This window comes from Ixodes scapularis, unplaced genomic scaffold, assembly GCF_016920785.2.
Source record: "Ixodes scapularis isolate PalLabHiFi unplaced genomic scaffold, ASM1692078v2 ptg001708l_1___fragment_3__unscaffolded, whole genome shotgun sequence".
NCBI classification, from domain to species: Eukaryota; Metazoa; Arthropoda; class Arachnida; order Ixodida; family Ixodidae; genus Ixodes; species Ixodes scapularis.
The window spans coordinates 164,750-181,189 of NW_024610188.1; the positions used below are offsets into that span (position 1 = coordinate 164,750).

The window sequence follows — 16,440 nt, forward strand, 5'->3', positions numbered from 1 at the left end:
CCATGCCGCAGGCTGCGCGGAAGGACTACGCAAAGCGCCTTCATCTCACTGTTCCTGACATCGCGATTGATATGGTGGGGATATATAGGAAGCAACACAAGTGAAATTGCCTACAATTGTGCATCTGTTGCATCTCAGTCGGCAAATATGGAGGGGGGTGGGGGGGATAGGGGTTCCACGGCAGTTTTTGAGGCTTCCTGGGGTTCCGTGAGACCAAAAAGTTTGAGAACCCCTGCGTATAGTCCGTTGCAACTCAAGAAGGCAGGGCGAGGGAAAGGAAGGCCAGGGAGGAGGAAGCTGACAGAACGCTGGAGAGGTGAGGGGGAAACCTCCTCCTCTCTCCAGCATTACGTCTGCTTTGCCCTCCCTGGCCTTCCTTTCCCTCACCCTACCTTCTTGAGTTGCAGTGGACTATAGCAATGCGCAAAACCAAGGAATGGCAGAACTAAAAAATTGAGCAGTCACAGCGAAAGCTGCAACAATTCACAGCAAAGTTGTTAGGCACTGGCGTAGCGTTCACGCATTGTGGGATGCATGAAAAAAAGCGTTCGGTCCAAAATAAACATCTGACCGTTTTGTTCCGAACACTTTTCTCTTTTGTACCAAAGCATGTAAAAGCGTGTCTCCCGGCGCGAGCTCTTAGCATTGACAATGCTACAAAAGCATTTTGTTATTCCTATTTTTTTTTCCAGAGAGTGCATGCAGTGGGCATCGGGTGCCACAAAAACCCTAAGTATAAGCGGGTTCTCAAGGCCGTAGCGTAGCGCAGTGGTAACGCCTCCACTTCGCACGCAGCAGAACCAGGTTCAATATCCCGCGGGCAGCAGGCAATTTTTTTCAAGGACTTGACGACATCGACGACGGACGCCCTACATTGCTAACTACAACATCAAAAATGACAAATACGACACCAGCAACAACAACTATTACATCGACAACAAACGTCATTTCCAGTGGTGGGAAGAGCCCATAGCAGCCATCGCTCTAAAAGCACACAATCAATGTTGCGACTAAGGGGGAGCACGAGTAGGCTATAGACAAGACTAGCCTACCCTGCGAGAGGTCTGCATTGAGTGTGGTCTCTTCGAGCAGGCTGAGCTGCTGGATCTCGGCCGTGATGAGCTCTCCCAGGTGGGGCAGTAGCCCCTTCAGGGCCAGGTAGTGCTTCCAGTGGTCGGGACCGATCAGGCTCTGGTACAGAGAAAGGAACTTGGCCCCGCTCTCCCCGGCAGTGCCTAGGTCGTCCAGGTACGTCGTCAGGAGGTCGAGCACTTCCCTGCAGCGCGATGGAACCTGCACGCGACATGGGACAGCACTGTTAGGAAGCGAAACGAGCAGCGTAAGTAAAAGTATGGGTGCTGCGCACCTTCTTAGGAACACTCTTTTTTCTTGTACTTTCATGTACATTCTCTGACAGGGTAGAATTTCAACTATCTGCGAAACGATTTCAACGTCCTCGTTCAACGTCATATTGTAACACAATTTCAATGCCTTCCCGGATAACTGTTTTTTTTTGCTGTTTTTTTACGGCCGTGTCGTGAAAGATATGTTAACGGGGTTCTACTCTTTAGGTATAAAAGGTCCTGTTCAGATAAGAAGACAGAAAATGGCTGCATTTTGTTTAGTGGGCAAAAGGAGGTGGTAGAAAGCCAAAAACCTGCTTTTCGGTATGAAAATTAAAAAATATACACCTTTTTAAGAAAAGCTCGGCCCACAAAACAAGAGAACCTTTTTCGAGCCCAGAACCTGGGTTTGAAGTGCAATTTCAAACACTGCTAGCAGCTAAATTCTTGTCTTTTCCCACAGTCTTTTGCCTTTCATTGTCTATGTATTTTTCCGAAGACACTGAGAGAGCATTGTAGCACATTTGAAACAAACAAAACTATATTTTTGTTGGGTATGCGCGACAGGACGAATGCAACTGGAATGTTTGTTTTATTTCACAATAAGCCCTGTTGGTGCCACCCGCTCAGCTGCATGTCAAACGACAAAGCACTTAGCAGAAAAGGAACAGCTAAAACGGGTCCTGTAGCATTTCTTGGAACAGAAAAATTGGTGATTTGGAGCAGCTTAGCAGCTGAAAGTCCACATTTTTGAGCAGCTTAGGAGCAGAAAAATTCACATTTCAAAGCAACCTAGAGAAAAAAAAAAAAAATTGGAGCACAAGTCCTAGGTAAAAACCGGAGGCGTGCGGTTTAGAGAACCTCAACTTAGCAAACACATTTTTGATTTTTTTTCACTCCAGTTTATTGATTTGCCTCATATAGACGCTCAGTTTAGAGGAAATGACGATGAGCCTGCGTTTAGCGAATTTACCATTTTTGTAATGAGCCGCCGCAGACTGTCACCGCGAAGTGGCATAAATGGGGCGGCCAAGTGAGCCAACGCGCGCCCCGGTGATACAAGCAGCAAGTCACCTTTTTCTAAGCAGCAAGTCACCTTTTCAATAATTGTCCTTTCTGTAAATTAAGGCTCTGCTTTCTATAAAGAAAACTTCGTTAACATGTGCCCATTCTCTTATACGTGTTTCGATGAGATGGCGTTCAATTAACTGTAGTAGACCCGACAAAAACACGTGTCACTACAAAAACCAAAGTAGAACACGCATGCTATGAAAACTCGTTGGATGGGTGAAATAGGAAAACAAATATTGTATTAGCAAAAAAGTTACGAGCAGCCCACGCACGCTGCAGTGAACTCGAACGCTTCACTTGCTGTGAAAGATTGTAGCATATTTTCATAATAAAGTTCTCAATAACAATGGCGCCGTTATTTTGGCAAACAGCGGTATTTAACGGCAGTTTTACGAGTCTTACATTCTGGATTAAATAAAGACTTATGTTTGCTCATCGTAAGTATGCCAAGACTGCCAAGATCCATAGCTTCAGTCTGAAAGTAGTTGCAGAGAACAGAAGTCTGGAAATTCGCTCAAGACGAATGGGCATGCAACAGGCAATTGGAAAAAAAGAGAAACAATGGCTGTGTTATCAATGGTCCTCGATGAATGTGATAAATAGATAATAGCAACTCTAACCTTTTTTTTTTAACAGGCGGTAACTTGCGCCAACTAGTCTAAGACGAAACAGTCACTAAGGGTCACCAACAAAATTTTTATTTTTCGCTAAATTTAGTGGTTTTGCGCATTTCAGTAGGTTTTGAGGTATCTTGACACAGTTTGGAGCAATTTTAAATGATTTAACACTTTTGGTGCAACCAGGTGCAGAATATTCCGTGTGTATCAAAATGGCACAATTGGCGCAGCCATCCCATCCCACCCCTGGCTTAGCTGACGCAAATAATTTACAACAAAAGATAGCCGAAAGGCACGCATATTTCACACGCACAAATAATGTGTGTACCGATATACGGGACTCGGATGTACAATTTAGCGGGTGTTAACATTTAAACAATATATTGTATGTACCGCACGATGTAACGCTATCCGAAAAGGATTTACTAGAAAAGATCTCAAATAAACAGCACTAGTGTCGACGACAGTCACATCTTGGATATCGGATATGATTCAAGAGGACTTCTATTTAGGGTACCGTTTCGGGTCCACTTGGCACCTTCAACTGTTTTGGTCACACTCAGGCACGCCCGAGGGTGTCCAAAACAGCTGTTGACACCAAGTCGGCTCTTCTTTTCGTCCAATAACATCTCTTGGTTTTGGTTATCGTTAGGGGCGTGTCCCTCCAGACTTCTAGCTTCACCTCCAATGGCCTCATGTCGCCTCAAAAAGCTTCCCGCCCCCATGACCGGCTACAATTTCAAGAAGCGTCGAGCCAGGCTCGAGGGCCGTGACTCCGAAGCGCAGCTCGTCGGGTGGCACCGACAACACCCACCTGGCAGAGGGCCTCGACGAGGGAGCAGGCGACGGTGCGTGCCTGCCTGCAGGACGGGTTGAAGAGCACCTGCCGTAGCCAGCCGGGGGCCTGCTGCTGGTCGTGCAGCAGCAGCAGGGGCCGCAGGGGCTGGCCCCGCACCCGCTGCCGCCAGCGTAAGCCGTACTTCTCCATCAGGAAGCGGGCTCGCACGTCCTCCCGCCGCAGCCGCTTGCCACCCCCGAGAGACAGCGTGTCAGCGGGGCGTCCCAAACAGCGCCCCTTCCACGCCGCGTAGCTTTGGCTCGCGTCTTCCGCCAGCCAGCCGCGCAGGTCCACGCTCACCGACATCCCTGACAGGGAGGGAACGAAGACTGGTGGGAACCGGTGAAGTACAAAATACTTCATTGGCTTTCAGATTATCTGAAGAAAGTGTGTCGTACGGCCAATCTCTAGCAAGGATGCCAGAGATTAACCGTGTGAAACGTCTTTTGCATGGCGAGTAGAAAATGTTATGCCCATAACAAAGCACGAGTTTCATTTGATCACTGCTGTAGAAACTACTCAGAGCATCCTAGCACCGTGGTCAAAGCACTTAGACCTTTTGCTAAATTACATGAGCACCAAAGAGTGTGCAGCGAGTGGTTATGTGCACCGCACATGCTGGCATCTGCAGCAGTAGCTGTTCGAAAAAACAATCTAAAACAAATGGCACTTTGAATGTAATGCTTTATTTAGGTTACTTACTTTGAATCTTTTAAGCAAAGAAGGCAAGCCTGTGCAGCGCAAATACCTACATTCCCAGCATGCTCCTTGGTGCTTGGGTAATTTGGTGAATGGTAGATCTACTGGGAGCCTACTGATAACATCCATGACATATTCTGGAACCCAAGCTTCATATATTTTTAAAAGGTTCATACATTCCTGGTGGCAGTTCAAAGAATTTTGCACTTCCTTTGAGGAGAACTATGTTTTCCCGAGGGAAGTCGAGAATGGAACTGGCACACAATGCCTCCGCTATCCGAGATTACCTGAAGGGCGGACGCTTGCGAGTTCTTCGATGGATTTGTCCTTGTTACGTTTGGTGACCGGGGACTCTGGTTTGATCACAGCCTGCAGGATCTTGAGGCAGGGCAGCGTGATGCTCTCCAACACCACGGGGCTCTGAGAAGTGACGCCCATCAGGAAGAGCCGCATCACGCATCTGCAACAGATGTGTGGAAGTTTTGGGTGGGTTCCATTACCTTGATGAATGTAGAAAATCTCTTACCACATTAGCAGTCATGTTAAACTAATGTTTATACTCCATACCTTTTTCTCCTGTCTAGATCCCAATACCCAAGTGTCCTCATGTCGATCCAAATCATCGATCTGTTACTTGCCGACATTACTGTCCAACAGATGTTAAACATAAAATTTTGAAAAACATAATAAGAACAGAACCTCATAACTTTCCCTAGCTTTCAAGGCAGCATTCTGAAATCACATGCACATTTAGTTTACTTTTATATCTACACGTGACCTGAGGGAGTCACGTGACCTGAGGGGGTCCCGTGACCTGAGGGGGGTCAGGTGACACCAGTGGTCGCGTGACATCAGGAGGTAACCCTCATGGCCCTTGTGAGGGTAACCCTCATGACCTTCATGAGGGTAACCCCCGTGAGGATAACCTTAGTAACCCTTGTGAGGGTAACTCTCATCCTCATGAGGGCAACTCTCATAACCCTCGTGAGGGTAACTCTCAAAACCCTTGTGAGAGTAACCCTTTTGAGGGTAATTAACCCTCGTAGCCCTCGTGAGGGTTACGAAAGTTACCAGGGTTACTCTCACGAGGGTTACGAGGGCAACCCTCGTGATCCTCGTGAGGGCAACCCTCGTAAGAGTAACCCTCATAATTCCTGTAACCCTCACGAGGGTTACGTGCGGTTACGCCGACGGCGACGCCAACGCCGCTCAAGTCGGAAACGGGTGCCTAAGAGCTGCGCTCTAAAAAGCTCAAGGTACACCTAAGCACTTCTTACGAGTCGTGAATGTGAAAGCATGCAAGCCACTCTTCCGCTCCCTTTGTCGTCTGCTGCATACTTTTCGTCGCCAGTCAGTGCGCGTGCTCCCCTGGTGACCTTGGATGCGAGCGCTGATGGAAACGCAGCGCCATGGGGCGAGCGGTCGTGGAAACTGACAAGCGCAGCGGCCAATGGAATCGAAGGCGAAATCGCGGAAACCACCTGCCGTTTTCGAGCTTCAAACCGATGACGTCAGCTCGCTCCATGGGACAGTAATACTTTTGCATTAAGAAATAGACAAAAACAGATAAAAAAAATGGATAAGTTAGTTTGCCAGTTTTTTCACTTTCGTGAGTTAAAGAGGCACTGACATATCAAAATCATATTTTGTTTTATTATACAAAACGATTGAAAACGATGCCGGGACATTACCCTCAAAACTTGAAACTTGGGAATTCCGTATTTGTGAAGTAAAAAAAACAATGTCCGAATGCCGAATTCGAAGTTCTCGCACGATCCGCGCCAGTGCAGCGACGTCAAATATTGCGGTCTCCTGTGAGTCGACTTTCTCTCGGACCTCCGCTCCATGCTACAAAGCAAAGCGCCGTTGACACCGCGACCTGAAGCGCCGGCGGACTGGGAAAAAACTGGTTTCTTCATCCGATTCCCCGACTCACCGATCATCCTCTGCTTGAGCGCCGCAAAGTTTTCCGAGAGAGGATGCAAATCCAGGAAGCAACATCACACCGGGCTGATTTTTGGTATTTCAAAAAGAGGGGCTGTAGTGTGTTTGCAATTGCGTAAAAAACATGTTTTACGATTGCCGTTATTAAAAGTTATAGAAATGTTGCCTACAAAGCTTCTAAATTTCATGATTTTTGACGTCACCAATCAAAAGAAGCGAGGAGGCGAAAAGCGGGAGAGAAAAGCGACAAGAATAAAAAGGCGCTTGCACGCAGAAAAATATTTTTTTTTTGCGATGCAATTTTTTTTGCGTGTCTATGACTACAACCATGCATCGTTTTAGACAATAAAAAAAATATGACCTATACGAAGTGAAAATATTAAGTGTATATTAGACTGAATCCTTTCTGAAAATTCATCTTGAGGGACCGATAGACACCAAACATTTCCTCATGCTGTTCTTTGCCCTCATCCCCAAATTACCCTCTCATTAAATTTTTTCCTCCGGAGCTGTCCCCAAACGTAACATTCAATCAATTCCTGAAATTCCTTCATACAGATGTTGTTTACCACACTAGACCCACCATCTATCCTGCCAAGTGGACCTGTCAACCAGACCAGTCAACTGAATCCATCATCTCATCTTGACCTACTGGTGTCAATCATACCTGTCAACTAAACCCCCCAACTGAACTCGTCAACTGAACCCATCTACTGAACCCATCAACTGAACCCGCCAACTGTACCCCTGAACTGGACCATAAACTGTACCCGCCAAGCAGACCCGTCAATAGGACTCGTCCACCCGACCCATCAAGTGAACCCCCTCCAACTAGATCCATCAATCGACCCATCAAGTGAACCCCCAGCCACACTCAACCAGACCTGTCAACCAGACCCATCAAGTTGACCGGACCTCTTTACCAGACCTGTCAGCTAGACCCTTCAACATAGCAATCAGCTCTAAAGCAATTTGAACCCCGTAGCAGGTACTGACCGTAGTCGCTGCTCCCAGCAGGAGTCCTCTTTCTGAAGGGAGAGTGCCAAAAGAGCCACCTCGTGGCGCACTGCAGAAGGTAGGTCCGGGCTACCCACAATGGCTAGTGGCTCGGGCCTCTTTGGCGGGGCGGTTGTGGAAGAGGTGGACGCTGACGTGGATGCGATGGAGGGAAGCTGTTGCTGCCGTGGTGAGCGTCGAGAGGAGGAACCCCTCAGCAGCGCCAGAGAGATGCGCTCCATCAGCAGGGCGTTCAGGTGGTTTGTGGCAACCAGGTTGTCCCTGGTGAGCAGGCACACTAGGTGGCCCACCTGGACCCAGCCCTGGCGGAGGTTGTGCTCCACGAGCTCTCCAATGAGGCCTTCCTCACACAGCAGCTGCCTGCGGACGGGAAGGACAATCGGTAACTTATAGACAGGAGCGAGGACTGACTTCTGGGTGGGATAGAACCAAACAAGAATTGAATAGACAGGCTTGGAAAACTTAATTTCAAAACTGGCTATCCCATATCTGATTTGGTTCAAAACCAAGTCTCTTCTATGGCACTACTGAATGGTATGTTGCATATTAGAACCATGTTTGAAGTTTTAAATATTTTCACAAATGAAAGAACATAAAACAAATTATTACAAAACCCAAACTGCACTTTACAAGCTAGAGTGACTTATTGACTGCCAAGAGTGACAACAAATTTGGTGGCACAAAATTAACAGGGTGGAATGCACCTGTCAGCCTCAAAACAAAAGCAAAGCAAAACTACAATATTTCTATGATGGAGGCATAGACACAGTAGACATTGATTTAATGCGGTACTGTTGCACCCACTTATAACAAAATCGGCTATAACTAGGGCTTCGTGTTTTCGGAGCTTATTTTTCGTGAAATTCGGAGGGTGTTTTTCGAAGTTTATTTTTTTTAGCAAAAAGTTGGTGTTTATCGGAGTTTATTTTTTGTAAATCCCCAATTCTCTGAAATTCTGACATTAATTTCGCAGTGTTTCTTATTAAAAAAATTAAATAATAACCGGATGTAAACGTATGCCAGATAAAAAATAAAACGCGCTTGTATCAATTAAGATTTCTTCAGTTGAATTTGGCGTTGGTGTCATTGGCAATATTAATTTATCCCACGACAAAAGTCGCACACAAGTGTGGCTTCGATGAACGTCGATACCTTAAAATCAATAAACTGCCGGAGGTAGCCACAAAGAAGCTCGTAGTCATCCCATCAATCTGTCCCGCGGCCGAGCGAGGTGGAGTGGTTAAGGATGTAATAGAGAAGTTTCAACTGCCCCTCTTCCTTATTTTATACAATCTCTATGGTCCATAGTTTTCACTGCTATCCCCAGAAACATACCCTCTCCTTTCTCTAAATCCCAAATCCAATGGCCCAAACTGGAAGCCAAAAGAGTGGCTTTTGTCGTGACACGAATGGTGCGATGACCTGTTTCCCTGAACCAATTTTGCAAGACAAGCCGTAAGACCCCCTTTTGACAACGGTCCGAGGCTTGAGGATAATTATACTTCAGCCTCTGTCGCACTTACTATCAAGTTCACAACTGCTTTCCCTTCTATACCGGAACTGACGTCAACGTTTCAAAGCTATTTTGAAAATAAAAAATAGGTGGCGCCCTAGGTGCTCCCCGTGCTCCCCCTTAGGGAAGTATTCTCCCCTTCCGTCTTCATCTTTCCTTCGTTGATCGGAGCGACGAGTCGTAAGTTTCATCGCTCTTCGAGCCTTTTCTTTGTTCTCCGGAGATTTCAACCGATAGAACTCGGAGAGGCTCACTCTCGTCAAGAGATTGACTTCGCCTTCTGCGAGGTTTTAGAAGAAACTTTATCCGACCGCTGAGTAAACAATTTTGAACCTATTTGTCGCACGTCCGCTATCGGTGCTAGGCCTAAGTTCTCGGGCCCGGCCTCGAACAAAGGCAGTGGAGTTTCAAGCAGCGGAGTTTTAGTGGCTTGAAGGACCCGTTCCCGCTCACGTCCTATGGGCTCCGGCTCCGGACAAAGCAGGACTATTTTCGGTTTACAATAGGGTCCGATCCCCCTTGTTGTTCTATGGGCCCCGGCCCCGAACAGAGGCGGCGATCTTAAACTACAGGGTGTCACAAAAGAAAATTTACACGGTCTTTTTTACCGCAAAAATAAACTAGGCATCGCCGAACGCTCATTCTCCGCCCAAAGGTAGAGCTAGAGGTCACAACCAGATGCCAAAGTTTCAGCCCGATCCGATAACTTAAGTTATAAGTGATTGTCTGAAAATTTCAATGGGAAAATGGCGGCCGACGAAGTTTTCAAACAGATGGGGCTCTATGGCACCAGAAACCGAAAACGGGCAAAAATGGGCTCCATTTTCCCCTTGAACTTTTCAGAAAATCACTTATAACTTTTGATTAAGTTATCGGATCGGGCTGAAACTTTGGCATCTGGTTGTGACCTCTAGCTCTACCTTTGGGCGGAGAATGAGCGTTCGGCGATGCCTAGTTTATTTTTGCGGTAAAAAAGACCGTGTAAATTTTCTTTTGTGACACCCTGTACTTCCGGCGTCCTCGCTCGCGTCCTATGGGCTCCGGCTCCGGACAGAACAGGACTATTTTCGGTTTACAATAGGGCCCGATTCCCCTTGTTGTTCTGTGGGCCCCGGCCCCGAGCAGAGGCGGCGATCTTAAGCTACTTCAGGCGTCCGCGCTCACGTCCTATGGGCTCCGGCCCCGGACAGAGCAGGACTATTTTCGGTTTGCAATAGGGCCCGATCCCCCTTGTTGTTCTATGGGCTCCGGCCCTGAGCAGAGGCGGCGATCTTAAGCTACTTCCGGCGTCCCCGCTCGCGTCTTGGGAGCTGCGACTCCAAACGACGCGGCGCGGTCTTAGACAGCCACAAGGGCTATTCAATAAGCCAAACTGTCCGATCCCCCTTGATGTTCTATGGGCCCCGGCCCCGAGCAGAGGCGGCGATCTCAAGCTACATCCGGTGCCCCCACTCGCGTCTTGGGAGCTCCGGCTCCGGACGACGTGGCGCGTTCTTGAACAGCCTCAAGGGCCACACTTAGCACCTTTATCCCTTTCGTTCGACAACGGAGATCAGTGCGGCGGTAATCGTTTCTAACCGATATGTGACTTTCTCGGGCTTCTCAGATGTCAACCGCCGAGATCGTGGAGCTCCAACGAACGGTGGCGAACATCGCTACTTCGGTAGCGGTGCTCACCAACCGCCTCCCTCCGTTAGCCACGGAGGATGTCGAACTCCGACATAGTGAGCGGAGCAACTCGCCAGACCTGGACCCTTTGGGTCCCGCTGACGAGCCCCATGCCTGGTTGGGGAGACCGACGGAGGGCCGTCCCCGGGAGGTGGACCCTGCTCTCCTCGACTTCCTCAAAGAGCACTGGGGCCCCGAAGGGCGCGCGGAGCGGTGCAGGGCGGCCCTGACGAGCTTCCCGCGACCGCGGCTCCCCTTCGCCACAGTGCCGGAGTTCCGGAAATGAAGGCCCTGGCGAAGGAGAGGAGCCGCCGTCCAGAGGGTGGCTCGGAAGGGCCCGCCAACGTCGCTGCCCGGGACCAGGCACTCCGAGAAAGCCAAGACGGAGTGGCTGCTGCTATGGGGCCACTGGTTGGCCTATTAGAGATCGGCCTCACGGAGGAGGCCATTGACAGAAAGACGGTGGCTGACCACGTGGGGGCAGCTACCGCCCATCTCGGGCGGCTCTTCGCGTCGCTCTCCCGCGAGCGCCGGGAGGGGGTGATTGCACGAGTGGCCCCAGACCTCCGCCAGATGGTGGCCCATGACAGTGGGGACGAGGGATCCCCACTGCTGTTTGGAGAGGGCTTCCTGGGGCAGCTGCGAACGCGGAACGAGACCATCAAGGTCCTCCGGAAAGCCCGCCAACCGCCCCCTCCCGCCGCGGAGCCAGCAGCCAAGAGGTCCCGCAGCTCGGCTGCCCCAGGGACCAGTGCCCAGAGCCGGAGTGTGGGCCGGCAGCCCTTTCACGGGGGGCCCCCTTCCCGAGGCTACACGAGGGGGGCCTACCTCCGCCAGGGACATCGAGGCAACGGTAAGCCCGCACCTCTTAGCACTGCCGCCCGCGGGCCGACTGGCATATTGCCGCGAAGCGTGGAGGTTACTCACCCACGATGCTTGGGTCCTTCAGACAACACAGGGGTACAAGCTGGAGTTTGCACAGGTACCAGCGATTCAAGGGTTGCACAACGTGCCGACCCGAGGGCAGTCAAATCAGGTCCGGGAGGCAGTGTCCGAGCTGGTCAGAAAGGGAGCGGTCTCTCGGGTACATCCCTCCGAAGTGAAGTTCCTCTCCCCCTTCTTCATAGTACCAAAGAAGGACAACAAGGTGCGCCCAATTCTAGATCTCCGACAACTAAACGAGTCGATGCAACACAACCACTTCAAGATGGAGGGGTGGCACTCTGTGAGGGATCTTATCCAGCAGGGCGACTCCATGATACATATCGACCTGAAGGACGCATACCTGTCTGTCCCAATCTGCCACCAGGACCGCCCCTGGCTCGGCTTCCGAGAGGGGGACAGGGTCTACCGTTGGAACGTGCTGCCATTTGGCCTCAGATCGGCACCGAGAGTTTTCACAAAACTACTGAAACCAGTCGCGGCCTATCTCCGGTCCAAGGGACTTCGCATTGTCATGTTCTTGGACGATATCCTTGTCATGGACCAATCCCCCTCCCTACTCGCAAACCAGGGACATCTAATCGTGAACCTCCTACAAAACCTGGGTTTTGCCGTAAACTTGGAGAAGTCGGTACTGACACCAGCCCAGGACTTGTTGTTTCTGGGACTATCGATAGACTCGAGACGATTGACGCTCGAGCTCCCTGGAGAGAAACTCGCCAACCTGTTAGACCACCTACAGCAGAGGCTAGAGCAACCGGTAATCTCGGCCCGCCAAGTCGCAAGCTTGGCGGGACAACTGAATGCATGCCTAATGGTACTGCCGGAGGGTTCCTTTTATATCAGGAACCTTCAAACAGATTTGAGACGGGCCCTACAGAGAGGTACATACACGACCACTCTTACACTATCCAGGGACACGCAACAGGACTTAGCGTGGTGGATCCGAGCACTGAGGAAGACCCCAAGGGGCCAGATCAAGACACCCCCAGTAGTACAGACGATACAGTCGGACAGCTCGTTGAAGGGGTGGGGAGCATGCTCGGAGGGGTGGACGATCGGGCATCACTGGACACCACTCCAATCCACTTGGCACATCAATGCCCTGGAGCTGATGGCAGCCTTCCTGGCCCTTCAGGCGCTGGCAAAGAATGTGTCTCGGGGCTCCATCCTCCTCAAGCTAGACAACACAGCAGCTGTAGCGGCCATCAACAGGAGGGGCAGCACCTGCTCTCCACAACTCACCAGGATAGCCCACGAGCTATGGTCGTGGTGTTGGGCGAGGGGAATATCAGTCAGGGCGCAACATATTCCGGGGCACATGAACACGGATGCAGACCAAGCATCCAGGAGAGTGATGGATGCCAGCAGTTGGAAGCTGTGCCCGTTCACATTCAGCAGGATCAACTGTCTGTGGGGCCCTGTGCACACGGACCTTTTTGCAGACTTCTCCAACCACCAGGTGAGGCACTACTACAGCTGGAAGCCGGATCCTCAGGCGGCAGCAGTGGATGCTCTCAGCCAGGACTGGACGGGTCAGGGCCTCTATGCCTTCCCACCGTTCAGCCTTGTGAGCAGATGCATTGCCAAGTTGCAGAGCTCCAACAGTCCGCTCATTCTAGTAGCTCCAGTTTGGCCATCTCAGCCATGGTATGCCTCGCTGCTGCACCACTCATACGAGGAACCGCGTCTTCTTCCCCAATCACACGACCTACTGCGCAGCCACGACGGGCAGGTACATCCAATGCTCAGCACGGGGAGCCTGACACTAGCAGCATGGAGACTGACCAACTCCAGCAAACTCATAGCCAACTTTCGGAGCAGGCTGCACACCTCATTGAGGCATCATGGAGGCGGGGAACACAGCTCACCTACACCTCTTGCTGGCGCAGGTGGGAACGCTGGTGCCATTCAAGGACTGTTGATCCCTTTTCTCCCACTCTAACACAGGTGCTCAACTTCCTCGCTAGCCTCTTTAAGGAGGGCCTGGCGTATCGCACTATAGGGTGTTACCGTTCTGCCTTGTCGCAGATCTTGCATAACTTTGACGGTTGCCCTCTAGGGGAACACCCATCAGTTGTGCGCCTTATGAAGGGAGTGTTTAATTCTAACCCCCCCAAACCCCGATACCCCACAACTTGGAGGGTTGAAACGGTGACAAACCTCCTGCAGTCGTGGGGTCCTAACAAGGATCTTAGCCTCAAGATGCTCACTAGCAAGCTAGCTATGCTATTAGCCCTTGCCTCAGCAGGCAGGACGTCAGACTTGTGCCTGCTTTCAACATGCCACATCCGTAAACAATCCGCGGGTTGGGAGCTTGGGCTCAGTGGCCTCAGAAAGACTTCTGGGGCATCTAAACCCCTTCCCACCCTCTTCTTCCCAGCATTCGAAGAGGTTTGGGAATTGTGTCCAGTGGAATGCTTGCAGGTGTACCTCGAACGAACTGCAGGACTCCGAGGCGCCCACACGCAGCTTCTGCTCACTACGCAGAAGCCTTTCCGCCCAGCAGCACGGGACACAGTAGCTCACTGGATAAAACACACACTAACGCTTGCGGGCATTGACACGTCGGTTTTCAAAGCGCACTCAACGCGAGGAGCGGCCACCTCCAAAGCTGTGGAGGTCGGATTACCACTTGCCGACATCTTAGCAGCAGCCGACTGGTCCTCCGAGGCGACGTTTAACCGCTTTTACCGACGGCAATCATATACCCGGGCTCACTTTGGAACCCAGGTGCTGAGAACACATGCGAAAGCTTTGAACAAGCAGTTGTGAACTTGATAGTAAGTGCGACAGAGGCTGAAGTATAATTACCAGTTCTGACGAATGGTACTTACCTGAAGTTAGAGCGGGAATTATACGAAGCCTATGGAAGCACTTACTATCAAGTTCACACTCCCACCACATCCCTGCCCATTTTCGGGGTAAATTATCACATTCTCTTCCCTGTCGCAGGTCGAGGTGGTTCAACATGGCACCAGAGGTAACGCATAGCGAGAGCTCCAACCAGGTGCCATCACCAGAACAGGAAATAAAAGTGTTCTGAGTGCACAAGTGCCTATACTCTATCTTTCTTGTGGGGGCCCCACCATCTCAATGCAGCCGCAAGCTGTGCTGTAACCATTAACTCGGAAAGATGAAGACGGAAGGGGAGAATACTTCCCTAAGGGGGAGCACCTAGGGCGCCACCTATTTTTTATTTTCAAAATAGCTTTGAAACGTTGACGTCAGTTCCGGTATAGAAGGGAAAGCAGTTGTGAACTTGATAGTAAGTGCTTCCATAGGCTTCGTATAATTCCCGCTCTAACTTCAGGTAAGTACCATTCGTCAGAACTGCTAATTATGGTGTCTTTTTCCCAGGACCACTGATCTTGCACTGCTCAAAGAAAAAAAAAACCTTTTCTTTTTTTTTTGGAAAATTGGAGGCATGGGCACATAACAATTTGGAGTTTATCGGATAAATTTGAATTTACAAAAATTTTACCGGTGGATGTTTCTCAAAGTTTTTCAGATTTATACGAAAACACGGAGCCCTAGCTATGACAAGATAAAGTGATCACGATTTCCCCAGCCTGTTTGCACTTTTTTAATGTATTTGTGTCTGTTTTTAGCGAAGGAAATTGAGCGGCTCGAGAGGATATAGTGAAAAAAATATTTTGTGATAATTTCAAAATTATTGTACTTGCAAAAATATAAAGGAAATATATATATATTTTTTTAAAGATTACGTGTTTTAAAACGCACCTCGTGTTATATTCGGAATTGAGTTCAGCCACAAGGTGCGCAAGTCTGGAGAATACCATCCCTCCGGCTCAATGCAGGGGATTGGGTGGGAAAAGAAGTGGAGGTGTGAGAGGGCATTTGCGCATTTTTTAGTTTCTGCTCCAGAGTGGTTTGGTGTTTGTGTGTTGGTGCTTCTGCTTCGTGCCTTGCTTTGCTTCTGGGCTGCCGAGGAGCTCCTGTGAAAGAAAAAGGAACTACCAGAGAAGCGGCGCAGTGCTGCTGCATATTTGCAAAGCAGCCAAGTGGATTGCAAACAGAAGGACCTGAGCAGTGAGGATGAGTGCAGTCAAAACATGAACTGATGTTACTTCTATTTCCATTGTCTTTTCACTTCTGCTATGCCCCAAGTGTGAAAGATTTATGTGGCCTCAACTCGCATTATAATAGTAATATTTTTTTTTAAGCATATCCAAACCTGTTTTTGCGTTATATTCGGGGTCGCGTTATATTCGTGCAAATACAATAAACAAATTCGGAAGGTTCACCAAGTTACAGACCACTGCGCGCCGCTGCTGCGGCCGAGAAGCCACCCAGCACATGCAGCAGACAATGCTGCAAAGGCCGCTGGCAGCGGCCTCTGCACCCTAGTAGCACCGAATGTTGCCACAATGTTACTGGAATGTGGTCCGCCAACGTTGTGTATACGTGGCTAATGTCCGCAAAATGTCATGTCGCTGGAACGTTATCTGAAAACATTCCCGTAACATCACAGTAAACATTTGTGCTATGTTATGCCCTCAACATTTGTGCTATGTTATGCCCTCAACATTTGTGCTATGTTTTGCCCTCAACATTTGTGCTATGTTATGCCCTCAACATTTGTGCTATGTTATGCCCTCAACATTAGTGGAACATAATTTATTAACATTGTTTATATATTTCCAATGACCACACAGCAAACATTTGTGGTATGTTTTGTCCTCAACATTCGTGTAACATTAACTTGGTGTCTCAAGTAGCAGCCAGGCTCTTTAAATCAACCGCGAAATTTGGTTTCTTAACCTA

The 16,440-nt window shown here is 49.5% G+C and overlaps 1 protein-coding gene and 1 pseudogene across 1 annotated transcript; one reads left to right on the forward strand and one right to left on the reverse strand.

Annotated features, from left to right (window-relative positions):
* The window catches only part of LOC120851105, a 54,640-nt pseudogene extending 46,754 nt beyond the window's left edge, over window positions 1–7,886 (reverse strand).
* A 3,106-nt stretch (window positions 7,887–10,992) lies between these two features.
* On the forward strand, window positions 10,993–14,703 carry LOC121045743. Its single transcript, XM_042288312.1, has 2 exons — window positions 10,993–11,563; window positions 14,608–14,703. The coding sequence occupies exons 1-2, from the start codon at window positions 10,993–10,995 to the stop codon at window positions 14,637–14,639; spliced, it is 603 nt and encodes a 200-aa protein (XP_042144246.1). The 3' UTR covers window positions 14,640–14,703.
* Window positions 14,704–16,440: the final 1,737 nt, after the last annotated feature.